Below are 20,413 nucleotides of genomic sequence, written 5' to 3' on the forward strand. Positions count from 1 at the left end.
GCTGGCGTTTCCTGTGTTTGCAAGTTAGTTTTCTGTGAATTTCTATTGAAAATGACATTAGAATCACAAACACATTGCTGAAGTAGCTTCCATAGACAATGTTATGTGGATATTGGCAGCCATATTGGTGTCTGTGTGGGTCGGTTTTTACACCGTAGCTGTAAAATAGGTTGTCTGGAGTACTCCTTATAAACTGGACCGGTCCTGTAACCTACTGCGTAGCTTCGGCTTCGCATATACTAAAATTGGAACGATACAGAGAAGATTAGCATGGCCCCTGCGCAAGGATGACACGCAAATTCGTGAAGCGTTCCTCATTTTATCATTTTTTTTCTTTAAATGTTTAAATAAAAATGACCTGAAACAAACAAAAAACAACTCTGCAGAGGAATAAATGTATATATTAGCAAAGGCAGCCTCTGGTACGTCAAATAGCCAATTTATTTATTTAGTCTGTAGTGGCTCAAGACTGCCACACGGTGTCACCCTTGTAAAGATAAGATAAAGATAAAGATGTCCTTTATTAGTCCCACAGTGGGGAAATTTGAAGTGTTACAGCAGTTGTACCATGTTGCTCTTAAAGTAATTTAAACATTTCTCCACTTTTTGTCCATGTTGGGATCCAGTAGTGTTTTCTGTATCTGCGTCGTCAACCGTCTTGTGGCAGTATTGTCTTTGTGTTTGAAAAGGTGAACGAACGTACCTACCATTCGACTCTCCTTACCGTGGTCGGGGGACGCAGGGGAGATCATCAGATCCGTCTTTACTGTGATTTGAGTTCCTGTGTAAGCAAGTGTTTTATGATGTATAATTAGGACGAGAGACTGTCATTGATTTTGAAAGAAGATTAAAGCACAACCGTCTCAGCCACGAAGCCCGTGGTGTTTCTTTCCGCACGACATCGCACCCGCGTCAACACAACGCAGACCTCAGCAGTACGCAGCGGCCTTTTGCAGCACGTTTGCGTTACAACTACATTATCCGAGCCGCTTTATCACTGTGATCACAGTTACTTGGTATTAATCTTGGGAAAGGATACTGAAAAATTCTGCAAAAAAAGAAAAGGAAAAAAAACAAATCTCCGGATATCGTCTGAAAATAATTTAACTATCCTACCCTCTGGTGAACGATTTGGGGAATACTCATCTTCACAGCCTAGATGGATTAGATTTCGCATTGTACACTACATCGTACGGCGTTCTCGCCGCCATATTGTATGTGGCAGAGTCGAATCGTACTTCAAACTGGAAAGCTCGGTGAAGATGCCTCACACGTTGCCTCTTTCTCGAGTTTTTTTTTTTAAATTGACTTCACAATATGTTGGACGTCCTAACAAGCCTTCTATTCTGTTACGGGAAGCTGGATTTATCGATTGACTTGCTGAATAATCTTTATTCCCTTTTCTCTATTATTTTTTTCAATTGTTTTCTTTTTTTTATTTTGCATAGTTTCCCTAAATGCAAGGGGTTAAGAAATCACTGAAAATCCAAATCTTCATTCTTAATTGTTGAACAATTTATTTATTTATTTATTTGTTTGCCAGGAGTCTCATTCAATTACAAACAAATACGGATCCCGATGCTTGGGTGGCGATCCAATGCGTATTGCGATGCTCAAAAATGATTAAGTATTAACCCTAAAATATGTATTTTTAAAAAACGTCACGATTGAAAAGTGCATAAACCATTCCAGTAACTGTTAGGTTTTTATATTTCTCTGCATGTTTCGTCTGGTAATGCCGACTCAAATTGCAGTCCTTCAACACGGCGATCTGCTCCCCGCAAACTAAACACACAGCTTTACCTCTAACTTCAGTAAATAAATACTTCGCTGTCCAATTTTTGTTGCAAATTCTACATTCGGCATCTACCTTTCTTTTTTTAGCCTGAGCGGACATTTTTGAGGGCGAAAGTCGTCTTCTTGTGATTCAATCGCGCGCATGTCTTGATATACGCATTACGTCATTATGTGCGACGCACATTGTGCGGGAATTAAAAAAAACAATTTCAGAATAAAAGCGGTGTAGAGTCTACACGCACCTTCCCCCTTCCTGTCTGCATTCTCACATTCTCGGACTGGGATGGGGGAAGCAAGGAGGCACCGCCCTTTTCTCTGCACCAATGGCACTCGTCTGACCACAAATATATTTGCATAATCTTCCAGGCAGCCAGTCAGATTGCTGTGTATGGCTCTGCTGGCGTTTCCTGTGTTTGCAAGTTAGTTTTCTGTGAATTCCTCTTGAAAATGACATAAGAATTACAAACACATTGCTGAAGTAGCTTCCATAGACAATGTTATGTGGATATTGGCAGCCATATTGGTGTCTGTGTGGGTCGGTTTGACACCGTAGCTGTAAAATAAGTTGTCTGGAGTACTCCTTATAAACTGGACCGGTCCTGTGACCTACTGCGTAGCTTCGGCTTCGCATATACTAAAATTGGAACGATACAGAGAAGATTAGCATGGCCCCTGCGCAAGGATGACACGCAAATTCGTGAAGCGTTCCTCATTTTATCATCTTTTTCTTTAAATGTTAAAATAAAAATGACCTGAAACAAACAAAAAACCACTCTGCAGAGGAAAAAATGTATATATTAGCAAAGGCAGCCTCTGGTACGTCAATTAGCCAATTTATTTATTTCGTCTCTAGTGGCTCAAGAATGCCACACGGTGTCACCCTTGTACCATGTTGCTATTAAAGTAATTTAAACATTTCTCCACTTTTTGTTCATGTTGGGATCCAGTAGTGTTTTCTGTATCAACAACTTGGTGTAGAAGGAAAGAAGACCAGATTCCTTCTCTGCACGATGGGCCAGAAAAGGGTTGAGCCAAGTTACAGTGTTTCAGGCCTGGAAGTTAGCAGTGTAAAAGAAAATGTGTACATTGATTTACCTGACATGCACACACACAAAGGCATTCCAGTTTCAAAAGTCAGCATCCCAAGGCAGACAGATTTGGAAAAGTGGCCTCATCTGAAAAAAGTTGATCTGCCAGCTATAGATGCAGATGTTGGACTTTTGATTGGAGCAAATACTCACAAGGCAATGGAACCCTGGGAAACCTCTACACGCACCTTCCCCCTTCCTGTCTGCATTCTCACATTCTCGGACTGGGATGGGGGAAGCAAGGAGGCGCCGCCCTTTTCTCTGCACTCATGGCACTCGTCTGACCACAAATATATTTGCATAATCTTTCAGGCAGCCAGTCAGATTGCTGTGTATGGCTCTGCTGGCGTTTCCTGTGTTTGCAAGTTAGTTTTCTGTGAATTTCTATTGAAAATGACATTAGAATCACAAACACATTGCTGAAGTAGCTTCCATAGACAATGTTATGTGGATATTGGCAGCCATATTGGTGTCTGTGTGGGTCGGTTTGACACCGTAGCTGTAAAATAGGTTGTCTGGAGTACTCCTTATAAACTGGACCGGTCCTGTAACCTACTGCGTAGCTTCGGCTTCGCATATACTAAAATTGGAACGATACAGAGAAGATTAGCATGGCCCCTGCGCAAGGATGACACGCAAATTCGTGAAGCGTTCCTCATTTTATCATTTTTTTTCTTTAAATGTTAAAATAAAAATGACCTGAAACAAACAAAAAACAACTCTGCAGAGGAATAAATGTATATATTAGCAAAGGCAGCCTCTGGTACGTCAAATAGCCAATTTATTTATTTAGTCTGTAGTGGCTCAAGACTGCCACACGGTGTCACCCTTGTAAAGATAAGATAAAGATAAAGATGTCCTTTATTAGTCCCACAGTGGGGAAATTTGAAGTGTTACAGCAGTTGTACCATGTTGCTCTTAAAGTAATTTAAACATTTCTCCACTTTTTGTCCATGTTGGGATCCAGTAGTGTTTTCTGTATCTGCGTCGTCAACCGTCTTGTGGCAGTATTGTCTTTGTGTTTGAAAAGGTGAACGAACGTACCTACCATTCGACTCTCCTTACCGTGGTCGGGGGACGCAGGGGAGATCATCAGATCCGTCTTTACTGTGATTTGAGTTCCTGTGTAAGCAAGTGTTTTATGATGTATAATTAGGACGAGAGACTGTCATTGATTTTGAAAGAAGATTAAAGCACAACCGTCTCAGCCACGAAGCCCGTGGTGTTTCTTTCCGCACGACATCGCACCCGCGTCAACACAACGCAGACCTCAGCAGTACGCAGCGGCCTTTTGCAGCACGTTTGCGTTACAACTACATTATCCGAGCCGCTTTATCACTGTGATCACAGTTACTTGGTATTAATCTTGGGAAAGGATACTGAAAAATTCTGCAAAAAAAGAAAAGGAAAAAAAACAAATCTCCGGATATCGTCTGAAAATAATTTAACTATCCTACCCTCTGGTGAACGATTTGGGGAATACTCATCTTCACAGCCTAGATGGATTAGATTTCGCATTGTACACTACATCGTACGGCGTTCTCGCCGCCATATTGTATGTGGCAGAGTCGAATCGTACTTCAAACTGGAAAGCTCGGTGAAGATGCCTCACACGTTGCCTCTTTCTCGAGTTTTTTTTTTAAATTGACTTCACAATATGTTGGACGTCCTAACAAGCCTTCTATTCTGTTACGGGAAGCTGGATTTATCGATTGACTTGCTGAATAATCTTTATTCCCTTTTCTCTATTATTTTTTTCAATTGTTTTCTTTTTTTTATTTTGCATAGTTTCCCTAAATGCAAGGGGTTAAGAAATCACTGAAAATCCAAATCTTCATTCTTAATTGTTGAACAATTTATTTATTTATTTATTTGTTTGCCAGGAGTCTCATTCAATTACAAACAAATACGGATCCCGATGCTTGGGTGGCGATCCAATGCGTATTGCGATGCTCAAAAATGATTAAGTATTAACCCTAAAATATGTATTTTTAAAAAACGTCACGATTGAAAAGTGCATAAACCATTCCAGTAACTGTTCCTGACACACATGAGTGCAAGATTGAAAAAAAAAAAACCTCCAATAAAAAAGCTCAGCATGGTATTGAACGTTTTGTACATTATTGTATCGCTACTGGGATGGCACAGTGTCTGACTGGTTAACATAATGGCCTCACAGTGCAGAGATAGTGGGTTTGATTCTGGCTCCAGCTTTTTTGTGTTGACTTTGCGGACACTTTTCTTCTTGAGTACAAAAAAACAAACACACATTGGAGTAAGTTTGTCTTTTTAGGTTCATTTACTAAATACTTCTAATTTCCTCGGTGACTCAACTCCAATACTTGTAAGTGCGGACTGTTGGAAAAAGCACCTCGCTGGAGATGTGTTATTAATTCCTTACTCTTGCCTCCCAAGCAGATAACTTTTCTTTTTTTTTTTTTGCATTGGTGCACTCCAGGTACTCTGTGCAGATAAAGTACCAGGCACTCATACTTAGCACCCATCACACATTCCGCCACCAGTCAGGCGGTGGCTGCAAGCCAGTTTGAGCCACCACATCCTGTATGGTGCCCACAAAAACAATTTACAATGGAAAATTCAGTGTGTGGTGTTAGCGAGAGATAATAATAAAAGAACCCTGTTTGCTGAATGAGTTGACGCCTCATTGCATTTGTCCCGCACATAGACAGCCGTCAGTTCGCCCTTCCCACAGTTCAGAGCCAATAAGACTGACGCAAGCCTGATCAAGGAAGGTAACAAGCAGATAATGGACAGTTCACAATTTCTTCAATTGAAACTGTCGCAAATATCCATCCAGAACAGCTGGAAATCATACTACATGCCCCCAGAAAAGGTCTGAGTTCACTATTAGATAAAATGGGCCTGTAATGTTGTATTTTTAATATTTAAGAGCAAATTATTCTAAATGCAATCCCTTTTATTTTGTAACGCCACATCAGATTTTATTGTAAGTACTTTGGTTGGATACCTGAGGTGGCCAAGTGTACCCCAGCACTTGTCTGGTTGCGGGATAACGAAAAAAAAATGTTAATGATTATTTTTAAATAAGATGGAGAGGTGCACAGTTGAGGTGTTCCCGGTAAGAGTTCCTGGTTGACCCTTTTGGTCCTGGTCGGAAAAAAAATTGCAATTCCAATGTGCCAGTACCCCAACATTGCCAGGGCTGCAAGGCCCCTTTATAGCTACTTGCAGCTCTAGTTAGCTATTATTTTGTAAATACATGTATAAAGTAGGACAGCACGGTGGCCTCACAGTGCAGAGGTCGTGGGTTTGATTCCGGCTCCGGCCTTCCTGTGTGGAGTTTACATGTTCTCCCCGTGCCTGCGTGGGTTTCCTCCGGGTACTCCCGTTTTCTCCCACATTCCAAAAACACGCATGGCAGGTTGATTGAACACTCTAAATTGTCCCTAGGTATGAGTGTGAGCGTGGATGGTTGTTTGTCTCTGTGTGCCCTGCAATTGGCTGGCAACCAGTTCAGGGTGTACCACGCCTACTGCCCGAAGAAAGCTGGGATAGGCTCCAGCACCCCCAGCGACCCTTGTGAGGAGAAGCGGTATAGATAATGGAGGGATGGATGTTTAAAGTATATTTTACATTGCTAAGTGAGATAGGCCTCATATTCAGTTGACTGCAAGCGCCTCACATGATAAAATGATGGAAAACTGACGGTATTTTGGGGTCACTACTAGTGGATAATTATTTCATAAATATGAGGCAAACTCAAATAGACATTGACTATATTTTATTTGAAAGTAGGCTTCAACCAAGAATCTTTTTTTTTTTTTCAGAGCCTGACCAGATCATCTTTTTGTTACTTAATAACAATAATAAAATGTCATGTTTCCTGTAGCAGTTCACTGGTTTCATCAACATACTCTAATTTCATGAACACATGGGTAAAAACAATAAATCACTTTTATATGTCAAAGGGCGTTGTGGCTCCCTGTTTTTTCTTCCTTGGCCTATCGAGGGTTCCCCCCACCTGCTGGCATATACAGTCATTAGAGCTCTGTTGAGAGCCCTCAAATGACATTAATATTATACCACCACACAGAGGTCAATCAGCAGCTATTTGAGACTAGGGGAGAAATTGATCACAGTACTCTGAAGAGAACAACAACATAGAGACATTTGTAATCCTCCATCATAGTATCCAAGTCTTCTTGGCTGCCAGTCTTTAGGGAGTGTTCTATGCACGGGCCCGTGCTTCATGCTCAGCCTGCCTCCTCTGGTTGTAGGCGTTGTACACATCCAGAAACATGTCCTTGCATGGTATGCGTGCTTTCAGTTTGGAGCAGATGAGGAAGGAGCCGGCCATCTTGCGATGGAGGGAGTAGGTCTCCTCTGGTGGAGGAGTGAGGCGGTGTCGCAGCATGATAGGGACGAGGCTCTGGATACGTTGGGTGGTGCTCTGGGTGCCAAAGTCAAAGGGCTCCGATGATGCAAAAGCTTCCCCAAGAATCATCACAGCCTCCACATGAGCATCTTTGAAGGTCTGGTGGCAAACATGTATATAATGAACTCTGCGTGCATCCTGAAATGCACCACGTCAAACTCAATTAAACCTATGATGCCCAATAAAAGACTTGAGCCACCAGAAAGATAATTAAATTGAGGTTCTACTCTTCTGAGAAGCCCTTTTTTTAGGCATAGTGCATATATAATGGGAATTCCTGTCCATTTAACCTTTAGGACATTTATGAGGTCAGGCCAAATGGATAAATAAATACATAATGAGGATCATTCGCAAAAAATGTCCACAACAGATACAGAATTGGATGGGCAATGAGATATGATGGTATGTCGTAAAAATAGAGACAGGTAGAGTCTATACCAGATGAAAAAGAACAGATTAGAAGAGCAGAAACTATTTAATCTTACCTTGGTCTCGAAACCTGTCAGGAACTTCAGGTCTTTGGATTTAGAGAGAACAGTTTCTCGGTCACCTACAGAAGCTGCATGCACTACCTGTTTATGATTTTCACACAAAAGACACACAATTTCAAACCTAAATCAAATTAATTTCAATTATATATGTTAGATCACGGATGGGCAACTGGAAGCTTGTGGGACTGCCAATGACACGTGATAAACACAGCCTTTTTCAGAACATACACTAGCATACACACCAACGTATTTTTTAGTGCGCGGGTATGTCTTGACATACCTGCGCCCAGTAATACGTTGCACCCTATGTATGTGATAAACACAGAAATAGCACCCGCAACTGAGATTGGACCCTTTAATACGGTGCACCTTATGGTTGTGAAAATACGGTAGCTTGGAGTTTAATTGTACTAGCTGGGAGCTTTGCTGTATTGCACACAAGTCACACTCATGGATTCACGTTTGCAATGTGCAACACAAATATAACCCAACCATTAAGACATACATTAAACAAATTACTGTTAAACATTTAAACTAAACAAAATGATTAATGTCCTCACTACGGAGAAAAGTTCAGTATTGGATGGCGCAAAGCATGCTGGGATGTGAAGAGTGGGCAATTTTAAAAAAGGTACACAAACAGTGTGAAGAAGAGTTAACAGTCTGTGTCGTCGTGTCCTCCAAAACAGAATACGGTTAATAGGGTTTTTCAGGGGTCTGTGACTTGTAATGTTTAATCATAAAAAAGTCTAATAAGTTAATACAACATTTTTAATATTAAAAAGATTACAATTTTAAAATGAGTTTTATCTATTTTTTGCCTTCGATATTAAAAACAAGTCAATTTGACCGGCAACTACTTTAAGATTCTTGATGTACATTGGTTCACTTAAATAAAACACGTCTATAAATGTGATTTTACGTTGCCCACATTAAAAATGACAATTTTGCCATATGTCTGGTTAAGAAGTGCCTGGTCTTATGGTCTACTGGTAGTGCTGATAAAAAAAATTGTGGCCCCCTCTATCATTTAAGTTGCCCATCCCTGTTTTAGATTAATCTTACCTCAATGTAGTCGTTTGTAAATGATTCCGGGTAACTTCTGCATGCTCCAAAATCCAACAGAACTACCTGAAGAAATTGATTTGCATGTGTTGACTGACTCATACAAATCATCATTTAATTGTCTAATATGCCAGTCCTTCTTACCTTGTTGGTTTCTGAATTGTAAAAAAAGTTGGCCCAGTTTGGGTCCGTCTGCATGAACCTGAACTCAAAAAGCTCCCTGAGACACAACTGGAGGATGTTGAAGCAGATCTGAAAAGTTTGGTGTGACACACGGGGTGTTCGATAATTAATAACATATGAGTAGTGTTACTTTATCGTCTGATGCTGTCTCTCATTTTACATGAATCTAAAATAAAAGTTTTTTGCGACAGATTTGGAACAAAGACCAAGAAGAAAAAAATGTCTCTGCTCAGATATCGACCCCTTTTATCTAAAACGGCTTGAATTAAGTTAGACCTGGTTCCTGGTCTCCTGGTCCAAGTCCACACAGCAGTCTAGAGGAACCCCCTGAACCAGCTCCATCGCCAATACTCGCCGTGTTGACAGTTCATCGATCACCTCAGGAACCTGGAAAAAGGCGTCGCCCTCCAGCAACGAACTGAACGCCATAGATACAATTGTCCTCATTATGACAAAAAGAACTAGAATCCCCCTCAGTATACCGCAATCCTAAACTGAGTCTTGATTCTGGTGTATGTAAAATTGTACATTGCAAGATGGGTGCTGACTGCCACAAAATGGAAGCTTTTGCGGTCTTCTGAATCTGATGCTACACTGCTATGCATGGGCAAGCGATAATTCAGTAGTCCATAGTCTGGACCTTAACTCGGATCTGCACCAAAGTTTAATGAATACACCCTTGCTTTAACATTTAGCCATTATCTCCTCATTCACCTAAAGATTAAGTAGCATCTGCAGCAACTGGAGGTTCAGCATATCTTCATAGATTCTTATGCTGTTACCTCAAGCAGTAAATAAAACAGATAAATTAAATGCCCATTGTATTCAACTTTGGCTTTCACTCAATATCGTCATATTTTAGGAGCTCATAACTGGACTTCAATGGAAACAAATGTATAATGCAAAACAAAAACTTACCTAAATTTCTTGGCACACTCAGCTTCCCTTTCATAGTCGCACTCCCACGCTAGTTCTCTCTGAAGAACCTCCAAGCTGCTGTCGGCAAAGAGACCTGGAAAAAAATAAATACATGCAAAACTAAGATTCTAAAGCAAAGAAAATGTGTCACGATTGTTTTCAAATAAAATGCAACAGTATAGTTTCGGTATCTTAAACTATAAAACTCAATGAAAGTTTTCCATGTTAAGAGCAAGCAATGTGCGATGGATTCAACAAAAGTATCCACGTTCCTGTGTTTTTAAAAATGAACACCTGCCCTAAAATTACTCTTGATTCCTGAAGAATGTAACGTGAGGTCCGGGAAAAAGAGAAGCAACAATAGCACCACCATTGTGTAAAGTACAAATGCTTGACTATAGACTAGAGTTGTCCCAATTCGATCATGTGATCAGAAATTCAATCATGTATTTTCATTTCAGTTGAGCAGCTCACCTCGCACGTTTTGACCAAATTTAGACTGTAAAAGAATGTCTTTAAGATGTCTTTTCACGGACGTGAAAATAACGTATTTTCAACTTTCACTTTTCAACCAAATTCAAACGTGTTTTTGGTCAGACACAAGTGACGTCCAATCAACATATTTTCAACAAATTTTTTCTGGGTGGGATTTACGCAATTTGAAAGACTGCTGCACAAGATTATTATCAAGTAAAAATGAATCACGTTGGGATGCCGTCATTGAAATAATAATGAAGGGAGTTCAGACAATTTGGATGAGCTCTAGTTTTTTTCTTCTTAATGGACAGGTGAGATACAGATCAGGACTCAATATTGGCAAATACAGTACTAAAAGAAATCAACCGATTTAGACGCAGTCTCTGGTGCAAATGTGTGACCAAAGCATCCCTGCTATTGACCACTATAGATATTATGCAGTCCACAACATTAAGCTGTTATATAATATACCAAATGGCCGAGGAACTGACCCGGCAACAAAAAAAAAAAAAATTCAAATGCATTTAAAACTGGAGAAACAGGTGTTACCTTCGGGTAGAACCACACTCAATTTCAGTACTGACATGAGGTTGTTTATGTCACTATGGATACTCTCTGCTACTCCAGGGTACTGAGAAACAAAAACAAAAAAGAAGATCAACAAAAAGTTAGATGAGAAATTTACATTTAAAACCTACCTGGATCTTCATTGCGATTTCTCTGCCATCTTTTAAAACCCCGTGATGGACCTGTCCAATGGAAGCTGCAGCAAAGGGTTTGTCCTCAAAGGATGACAACTTCTCTTTCCAACCCGGACCCAGCTCTTTCTCTAAAACATTCTAGAAGTTTGGTGCACGAGGAAAACATCTAAGAAATCACATGGACAGTACATACCTATTCAAAGCCTTTGACAAATTTACATTCAAGCGCGTGTGCCTGAGCCTGTTGCACCTTTACCCACTCACAGTTGTCACTGCTTTCGATTTTAGCGAGCGCAGGAAAATTTGAAGAAAAAAAAATTGCTCGTGTATATTAATTTTTGATTTATTGTTGAATAGATTGATGAGGGAGTGAAAACTGCTGACAGACGTTTGACTGTCTACGTTTCTCATACTTTTTTCCATAAGGAAACACCAGCAATGTGATCAAGCTTCTCCAGTGTCCACTAGTGTCTATTATGAATGCTTTTGAACACACCTACGTTGCCAATTAAGATAAACACAAGCAACTACTCCATGCGGTGGGAAATGTTACTTAAGTAATATTTCAGTCCTTTTCTAAAGCTGAAGATGAGTGATTTGGTTATTGAATGAAAAAACGCAAGCTACATTATGTTGTGCCTATGCACATTTCAACTATGTTTTTATTCCACAAGGAAACAGTTGGCTTAAGCATGAGTCGATTGGTCATGTCTGCAGAGTAGTGAGTAGGCATGACCATTCTATCCATGCAAGCTTGTATAGTAACGAAGTAAAAGGCGCATGACAGCTTGCCTGGAGTTTGTTCAAAGGCGCCTAAAGGAATCTCAGACCATGAGACCAACTTCTCTGGTCATCGTATATATGGGTGATTTCTTACTTTTTATTTTTAATAGGTTTGTAAAAAAATAACTACATTAGTACATTATCATTTCATGTTGCAATTATGAGGGGGTACATCTAGAATTCAGAGAAAAATTAATTTCTTCCATTTTGGAATAAGGTTGCTGTAACATAATACATTGTGTGGAAAAAGTGAAGCGCTGTGAATACTTTTAGATCCACTGTCTTCCTGTGCAAGAAAGATTTTAACTACAGTTGAAAATTTTGCAACATTCCTGCTTACGTTCATTTGCCAGGTTGGCATGAAGTCGGCACTCTGCCGTACCCTCTCAAAGATCTTTTGAAGCTGGGGGTTGATGAAGGAATTGTCTGGGGAGGGGAAAAATACAAATCCTGTCAAATAAATATTTGAAAACTCACCAGTATGAAGCACCACTATCCACTGATTACAAGAGGGCATGTACCTTGTATGCTTAGCATCTGTCCTATCTTAAGTGCAGCACCACGTACTTTGCAGAGTGTGTTGACAATTCTCTCCGCATTGGCTTCTGACAGGAGGGGGGAGTCTAACAAGGCATTCATATCTACAAGAAGAGTGAGACGTAAGTACCTGTGAAAATTAAGACGACGAAACATTTGGCACACTTTAGAACATGGGTGGGCAAACATTTTGATTGGCGGGCCACGATGGGTTTTAAAATTTGACAGAGGGGCTGGACCAGGAGCAGATGAATGTGTGTTTTGGTAACCTCACTCCATCGGAGAAAAAAAGTAAATTTAATTTTAAATGAAAGTGGACAAAAACATTACGACAATATATATGTCTTTGAAAAACTACAGTATTTAGAAAATAAAACATTAACAAGGTTTATTCATTTAATTTATTTATTCAGTTTGACGGGCCAGATTAAAACATTTAACGGGCTGCATGTGGCCCCCGGGCCGTAGTTTGCCCACACTTGCTTTAGAAGGTTTAGAAGATTAAATCCGTCTCCAATAGGGTTGGGAATCTCTGGCATGAGGCCGGTTCGATACATCTCTCGATACTCAGTCTGTCCCAAACGATTGTATGCTACAGCCTGCGCACCTGATCAGTCTCACATCCACAATCTAATTTAGAAGACGTTCACTGGTCAGCGCTGTGCACTCGAAAACCTGAGATGTGGGAGCATGGGTTCAAAGCCCAAATTGAATGTATATCACAAGAGTAAAGGCCCCTACACACCAAACCGACGCCAGCATCCTCATTCTCCTGACCATACATGATTGATGAATTCACCTGACTCTCAATAATTGCCATTAATCCATCAAATGTTTCAAGGAATTCATGTATGGTCCTCATGGTATTATGTTATTGACTCATTTTGAAAATGGAATTGACTATTGTGCATTTGGTGACTTACAAAATGAAGTAATTCTGGTGAGATGATTTGCAGAGGACAGCCATTTGACTGAGAAGTTCAGCAAAATCGATTTATTTGGAAAATGTGCTAAAGGTAGGCTCATTGCGCTAACTATAGGTAACTCAAACATAAACATTTTGCAAAGGTGCACGGAGACGAGTGATAAGACGTTTGCAATGTGATTAAATCAATGATAAACGACATTCTGGTGTGAACGATTGCAGGTTGGTTTGGGGATTTGTCCATGCTATTTTGAGAATGTCATTTCTGTTCCACAAAATGAGCCAAACACACAGAGAAAAACTTTAAGACAACTATATAGCCTCACGCAATTAATTTCGAGATTCACAATAGTCGCTGCACAACTCTACAATCAATGTACCGTATTTAAGGATTCCTGGCAGATTTCGTATTGATTATTTAAGCAGTATAGCATTCTAAACGCTAGTCTCTAAGCATTTCACCTCTCTGCCAGCCTAAAAGCCACTTCCAGAGAATGTTAGGAGAGAGGGAAATGACCTTTTTGTTTGCCTCCCAGTGACTGCTTTGCTACTTCCGCAAGGGCACCGATCCCCAGACCGACTGCCAGTCCTGTGGCAGAGACATGTTTGATGATGAGTGGCTTGCCAGATTTTCAAAGTACAAATGCTTGCATACCTCCGAAATTAACAAGCCTGCTGATTCTTGTTGCAGGCACCTTCCTCTCTCTCGCACGGTCATTAAGCTAAAGAAAGACAAACCACAATATATTGTAAACATGACATTTCTTGTTACAGGCACATTGTACTGCATGTTAATTATACGATCTCTACTCAAACACATTTATATTATTTAGAATGGTGACCAAAAATACAACAGCAGTCAACCCAATTATACGTTATGATGGTATTTGTGAAGAAGTAAACAATATATGCATCTGCAGCACTTGCACAACGCCAAAAGTCTATATATATATATAATGATGGAATTTATTTTATGCGGATGTTCTGTAGAACAATAACCAACCATCCATACATTACCTAAGCTGCTTATCCTCACGAGGGTCGCGGGGGTGCTAGAGCCTATCCCAGCTGTCTTCGGGCACCCTGAACTGGTTGCCAGCCAATCACAGGGCACACAAAGACAAACAACCATCCACGCTCACACTCATACCGAGGGACAATTTAGAGTGTTCAATCAACGTACCATGAATGTCTTTGGAATGTGGGAGGAAACCAGAGTACCCGCAGAAAACCCATGCAGGCAAACTCCACAGAGGAAGGCCGGAGTCGGAATTGAACCCTGCACCTCTGCACCGTGCCACCCAATGACAGTAGCCAATTAAATTAAAAAGTACAATTAAACAATAACCTATTTAATTAAGAGTGTTGTAGGTCATGAGTAACTCGACGCACCCTTTGTCGAGTAGGTTTAACCGAGGCCTGCTTGGCCTCCCTGGCCTTCTTGATATCTTCTGGTGTGAGTCTGGTCACCACCGCATCATGGATACATCTGGTCGAGTGGAAGTATCTCCTCGAGGCAAACGTGTGGAGGAAGCGTGGGTCCTGACCTGGCCAACCAGGACCTGCTGAAGCCGCTCCTGGACCAGAATGTACTCCTATGATACGGAGAAGATGTGCATCACAGAGTGCATCAATGTAAGTACTGGCGTCTAAAACAGCTGAGTCAACTGAGATACACATGAAATGTTGAATCACAGTTGCACAATGTGGCAATGTTGCAAATTACAGTCGATGAAAATGCACAGATGTTTGCACACAGGCGAAAAATAATTTCCCAGTTTAAAAGTGGGCGAGACATAGCTACCCAACTTGCCCTGCTAAGTGATAGAAATACAGTATATATGGTACACGTTGTTTTTTACACTAATACTTAATTAAATTTATCACTTTATATGTGCCAGAGGATGAAATGGCAAATCCTTTGTAAAAGAAAAAAAAAAAAAACATGTGAGAAGTGTACACACCTTTTTGGTTAGATTCAATTGAATGGGAGCACGTATCGCCTTTCAAAATATCCCAATTTTTTTCCACTTTCTGTAGCAATCTGCCTTCAAGTTTACAAAGGTAATTCATAAATAATATAAATACAATTTACAATCAATCAAGCATGTTTCGTGAAATGGGACTCCTCTGAAGCAATGTGTAGCTTATGAACAGCTCCCTTCCTTGAATTAAATATTTTTATGGATTTAAAAAAATGGATCAGGTAACACATATCGTATAAAGAGGAGCCTCAGAATGCCATACAGGTTTGTACAGTTCACATCGCTAGGAGTCCTTCTGCTAAAATCGCCCAATGTGAGTGGTCAGCTGTCATTATTTGTGATGGTCGGGTCCTAGTAGGATTTGGAAGTATCACACAGTGTGTGAGGACTCTTATGAAATAAATATAAGTGGATAGATAGATTAATATGCGTCTGATTACAAGGCGCTGAAGAGAAAAATTATAATTGTTCGTTTTTGTGTGGCCTGCGATTGGCTGGCAACCATTTCAGGGTGTCCCCCGCCTACTGCCCGAAGACAGATGGGATAGGCTTCAGCGCCCCCGCGACACTTGTGAGGAGAGGCGGTACAGATAATGGATGGATGGATGTGTATTTCCTTAACACAGTGCTTCTCAAATTATTTTGGATTACGCAAAGAAGAAGAAAACATTTTTGTGCACCCCCAACTCTCTGCCGTGACTATAAATCAAAAAGTTCTATGAAATTGTTATAAACATACGGCTGCATAACACGTATCCTTAATAATATACATGGAAACTGGAAATACAAAAGAAAGAAATGTAGATCAACTTACAAAAACAGAATAACTTCACCGTGCCCCCTCAAGGGCTGCCTGCTCAATACTTGAGAAGGACTGCCTTAACAACACACACCATATCTACACATGCAGCAATTTGTCAAAACATGTCTAAATGCTTTTCTACCAAGTAAGTACAAGCTCAAAGTTGAGGCTAGCATTTTGGCTTGAACCTTGGCAAGTATTCCAGTTTTTCACGTGGCCGTTTTGCAAAATGATTTGCCTGCCGCTGGTGTTGACGGTACATGAACAGTAAGGGTGAAAGAGTTACAGTATCAACACGTCTTATTTTCTTTCCACGGCAATGAGACGATTTTCCTAAAATCCTACTAGGATGATAACCAAACAGTCCAGACAGTACCTGTAGCACTGCCGTCTGTTTTTGTTTTGTCATTAACATCAGGAGGAAACTCAGAGCCCACAGCCCATTTGGTAGCTTCATCAGGTTCCACATTTTCCCAGCCCTCCATGTCAGGAAAGACATCCTCCTTGACCGACTGTTGCTGATGAGATTGGAAAGGTAATTAAACTACAAAACTGAAACATCTACAATCCAGCCACATAATTTGCGCCAGTCGTTGTTACCAAATTTTTTACATTTTTGTGAATAGAGGTCATTACAAACTTCACAAATCCAAAGTGATGGATGCATTGTGAGTAATGTAGAAAACCATCACAAAGTAAACTGAATTTCTTAAAGGAAACATGTATTTTTTTTTAACATTTGTATTTCTTAAAACAATTCCCAGGTGTCTTAGTAAAACATTTGCAACATGCTTTCATCAAAATATCCCAATTATAAAGAATTACAGAACGGTTGAACGGCCCTATTTTTATTATTATTATCATCATCAGAATCATCATTGACATTATTATTATTAATAATATTTCTGAAATTTTATTTTTGGGGGTCTCCCCTGTGTCATCCAGTCAGCAACTGGTGCCCATAGAGTGGCGAGGGCAGATTTTGTTTCAGTGATGACGAGGAGTCTGCATGTCGCATGCGAGCCCCCACAAAGACAGCATGGATTGCATTTCCCCACCGTGAGTCAGCACTTCATTACCAAGCCACTAAATTAAGTTTTTATTTATTCTATTTATTTTATATTTAAATGTTTGCAAATATAGTCCTTAAAGGGAAAGTCAAACCCCAAAAAATATTCGCAATAAAACGTGCTATGCATCTTCACCAGTTTAAACATGGCATTTTGAATAATATTGCATATGTGGATTATCTGTTAAGCAGCAAAATGCACCTGATTTTAGCCATCTGAGAGGGCGTCCATTTTGTCCCTTTTCAGTTGACAGCAAGTGGCAAATTGGCCCACCCTTGAGATGGACATAAACGGGTGGATTTTACTGCTCAACTCAAATTCCACAACGCAATATTAATCAGAATGCCACGTTTAGATTAGTGGGCCAGCATAGAAAATATACTTGTAAAGATCATTTTTGGGTTGACATCCCTTTGGAAAAAAAAAAAAAAAAAAAACATTTGCAAGAGTGAAACACAGTAAAAGAATTCTTACCGCATTGCTGCCACCCATGAAGGTGCTCAGAAGGCCTTCCGCCACTTCCTGTGCAACTTTAACTCCTGCTCCCAGTGAGGAGTTGCAGGCCATTAATCTGAGCTGTTCCCCCTGGGTGGTGAGCATGGCACATCCCACTTTATTTGCCCCGCGTAGTACCTGCAGGACTTCTGACATCATCACTGTATGTGGACAGAGAGGTGGGGAAGAGCATGAAAATGGCAGAGGAAAAGCTATTTGTCAGTGCATAAAACGCTTTGCTATGCGCCAACTGACTCGTTGCCGCCATTTTTTTGTGATGCTATTTTCGTGTAATCACGTCGTGCAGCACTGTTTTGCACTCCTCTCAGAAAAATGTGCACTGCCTTGTTAGAAATGTGTTTTATGTGTCTATTTTTAGATATTAATGACAGTGGAATCTCCTCTGGCGCCTGGTTTTCAATTTAATGATTTTCATACAGTATTTTGGTGTTAATTGCATGTACGACAGGATAACACATTTTTAAACCTAAAATTGCTAAAAGCGAGCTGACAGATTAATATGGACCTAGTGCATGTAATTTTTAGGTATTTAGGGACATGCAGAAAAAGTTTCATTCTTTTTCTTAATAACTAATCACCGGCCATCACTTTGTATTGAATGAGAAACAAGAACGTTTTACCCACTTTGTGAAGCCTTTAAAATGTCATTACTTCCTTAATTCTTAATATATTGACAGAATTTGAACACCGTTTTGTTCTTTTATACCATCCTCTTTTTCGTGATATTGGTCTTGCTGGGACAAAAAAACATTTTGTGTTGTCACATACCCGCATCTGTTTGTCATTCTGTTGGAAGGTGGAACCGGAAGGGGGTCTCAAATTCCGGACCCGAGTGCCGCTTTCCTGCATGTTTTCCACCTCACTACGCTACAACACCTGATTCAAATAATCAGATCTACAGATGACTGATAAGGATCCCGATCATTTGAATCAGGTGTATAGATGGAAATCATGCAGGAAAGTGGCCCTCGAGGACCAGAGGTTGAGACCCCAGGTTTTAAACAGTCAATGTTTTCATGCTAATCACGTCACGTGTCCGCATGGCCAACCTAGTATAGTAAGCAGTACTGAAAGTAAAGTGGTGAATACAATACATGCGTAGGCAAATAAAACCCTTGAGCGGTATAAAGCAATGACCATCTGTCCTTCTTATGCTAACCATGCAATATTGTCTCGCCCGGTAGGAGCGAAAGTGACACAAACACAACTATCCCTCAAAGCGTAATAACGAAAGCAATATTCACAAAATGGTGGTACTTACTCTATCAGAAGGGTTACAGTTCACCTTATGTATAGCAATCGACCCTTAAGGTCGTGGTGTACAGTCAAGGAAAAATATTCTTCCCAACGTCACGGAATCCCGGAAGTGCAGTATTGACCAACGTCATAGCGATCCAATCAAATCTCCCAAGAATAAGAATAGCAAATAAAGGGCGTAATTATTGGGGCCAATAAAAGAAAGGAATTGTCGACGACGGGCGTCTACCCAAAGAGTCTGTCCAATAGAATACTTTATAAGGCGGGGCTAAAATGAAACAAGGGCCAATTGGAATCGAGGGGACGTTGCGGTTTTAGCGGACGCCAACTTTGCACGTGCACTGTTGAGAGGTGGGTTGGTCAAGAAAGGATGTTAGTGTTGACGTCTTTTGGACACATTTACGAAATTGCAACGAAATATATCATACACTATGTTACAAGAAGTAAGCATTGTAATATATATAGAGATATATGCGTACGTTATCTGTTGTACATAGGCCTATAAAATCTGTAAAAAGTCCCAACTAATAAGTATTGCAGATAGATAAATAGGCAGGCAGGCAGGCAGGCAGACAGAAAGACAGATAGATAGATAGATTTTAAATCAACTATTCTATGTGTTGCTCTTGTTGAATAATTACATAAGACACATAAGTTCATATAGCCCTTAGGCGTCTCAAATCCTGGTTGTCGTACATTGTATCATCTTCACGAGTGGAGGACAAATGAACAACCTTGGATGGTCAACTGGTCCTCAGGTAGGATTCAAATGAACTTTCTAATTTACCTTACTCAGACATACATTTTTATGGCATTTAAAATTGCAACTATTTCGTAATAATTCTGTATCGGCCAAAGTCTCTTTAGTTTAATAAATGTGTATTGACTTAGCAATAAATGTACACTAACTGCTCGAAAACGAATTTTCACACATGTTCACTACTTTTCACATTCAGTTGTTAAAAAAATAAGTTGGAGAAAAGAAATTAATTTTATTGACGAACTTCAAAGTACATTTCAAATGCGATCTAATTGTTGACTTGCGTATTATGTAACAATGCTTAGCGTCATACTTACACTACAGCAGCGCAAACTTCAATCACTTCAATAAGCACGCGGTCAAGTGTATATTAATAGGACAGTGTGAGTGCAAACACGTATGATACATCCCATTATAAGTGGCAGGTGTACCTAATGTGGGGTGCAGAACAAAATATGCACAAAGTTAGCGTGACGGTTGTTCGGGATCTGCTCAGTCGACCCCCCGTGTGTGTAACCTTGTGATGTTAAAGACTGGACACTAACGTTGTCCAGTGAGTGGGGAAGAAAAGGAGTGGAGGTTGGGGAGGGGGGCGTGCAGACGCCATATATGGGCACACCACCGACTCTAGTTTGCTATTG

At 40.3% G+C, this 20,413-nt stretch overlaps 1 protein-coding gene and 3 non-coding genes across 6 annotated transcripts; 3 read left to right on the forward strand and 1 right to left on the reverse strand.

Moving 5' to 3' along the window:
* Window positions 1-216: 216 nt before the first annotated feature.
* LOC148333784 (U6 spliceosomal RNA) lies at window positions 217-322 on the forward strand. The gene has a single exon (XR_015844400.1). It is a non-coding gene; the product is annotated as a U6 spliceosomal RNA (small nuclear RNA).
* A 2,086-nt stretch (window positions 323-2,408) lies between these two features.
* On the forward strand, window positions 2,409-2,514 carry LOC148333785 (U6 spliceosomal RNA). Its single transcript, XR_015844408.1, has one exon. It is a non-coding gene; the product is annotated as a U6 spliceosomal RNA (small nuclear RNA).
* A 928-nt stretch (window positions 2,515-3,442) lies between these two features.
* Window positions 3,443-3,548, forward strand: LOC148333786 (U6 spliceosomal RNA). The gene has a single exon (XR_015844401.1). It is a non-coding gene; the product is annotated as a U6 spliceosomal RNA (small nuclear RNA).
* A 3,085-nt stretch (window positions 3,549-6,633) lies between these two features.
* coq8b (coenzyme Q8B) lies at window positions 6,634-19,152 on the reverse strand. 3 transcript variants are annotated; one of them, XM_088300887.1, is made up of 16 exons: window positions 19,017-19,152; window positions 17,714-17,895; window positions 16,546-16,681; window positions 14,775-14,977; window positions 14,038-14,104; window positions 13,900-13,971; window positions 12,442-12,561; window positions 12,261-12,346; window positions 11,135-11,275; window positions 10,986-11,067; window positions 9,960-10,053; window positions 9,318-9,459; window positions 9,003-9,110; window positions 8,859-8,924; window positions 7,788-7,874; window positions 6,634-7,401 (listed from the first exon to the last, which is right to left on the reverse strand). In XM_088300887.1, coding segments are annotated over exons 1-16 (1,893 nt in total). In that variant the 5' UTR covers window positions 19,018-19,152; the 3' UTR covers window positions 6,634-7,095. The 3 variants fall into 3 exon arrangements, with proteins under 3 accessions (XP_088157013.1, XP_088157012.1, XP_088157014.1); XM_088300886.1 differs by having other exon boundaries at window positions 16,546-16,687; XM_088300888.1 differs by lacking the exon at window positions 13,900-13,971 and having other exon boundaries at window positions 16,546-16,687.
* Between the last annotated feature and the right edge of the window lie 1,261 nt (window positions 19,153-20,413).

The sequence above is a fragment of the Idiotropiscis lumnitzeri genome, chromosome 7 (assembly GCF_059441095.1).
Source record: "Idiotropiscis lumnitzeri isolate Australia: NSW breed Sydney's pygmy pipehorse chromosome 7, RoL_Ilum_1.0, whole genome shotgun sequence".
In the NCBI taxonomy this organism is placed as follows: Eukaryota; Metazoa; Chordata; class Actinopteri; order Syngnathiformes; family Syngnathidae; genus Idiotropiscis; species Idiotropiscis lumnitzeri.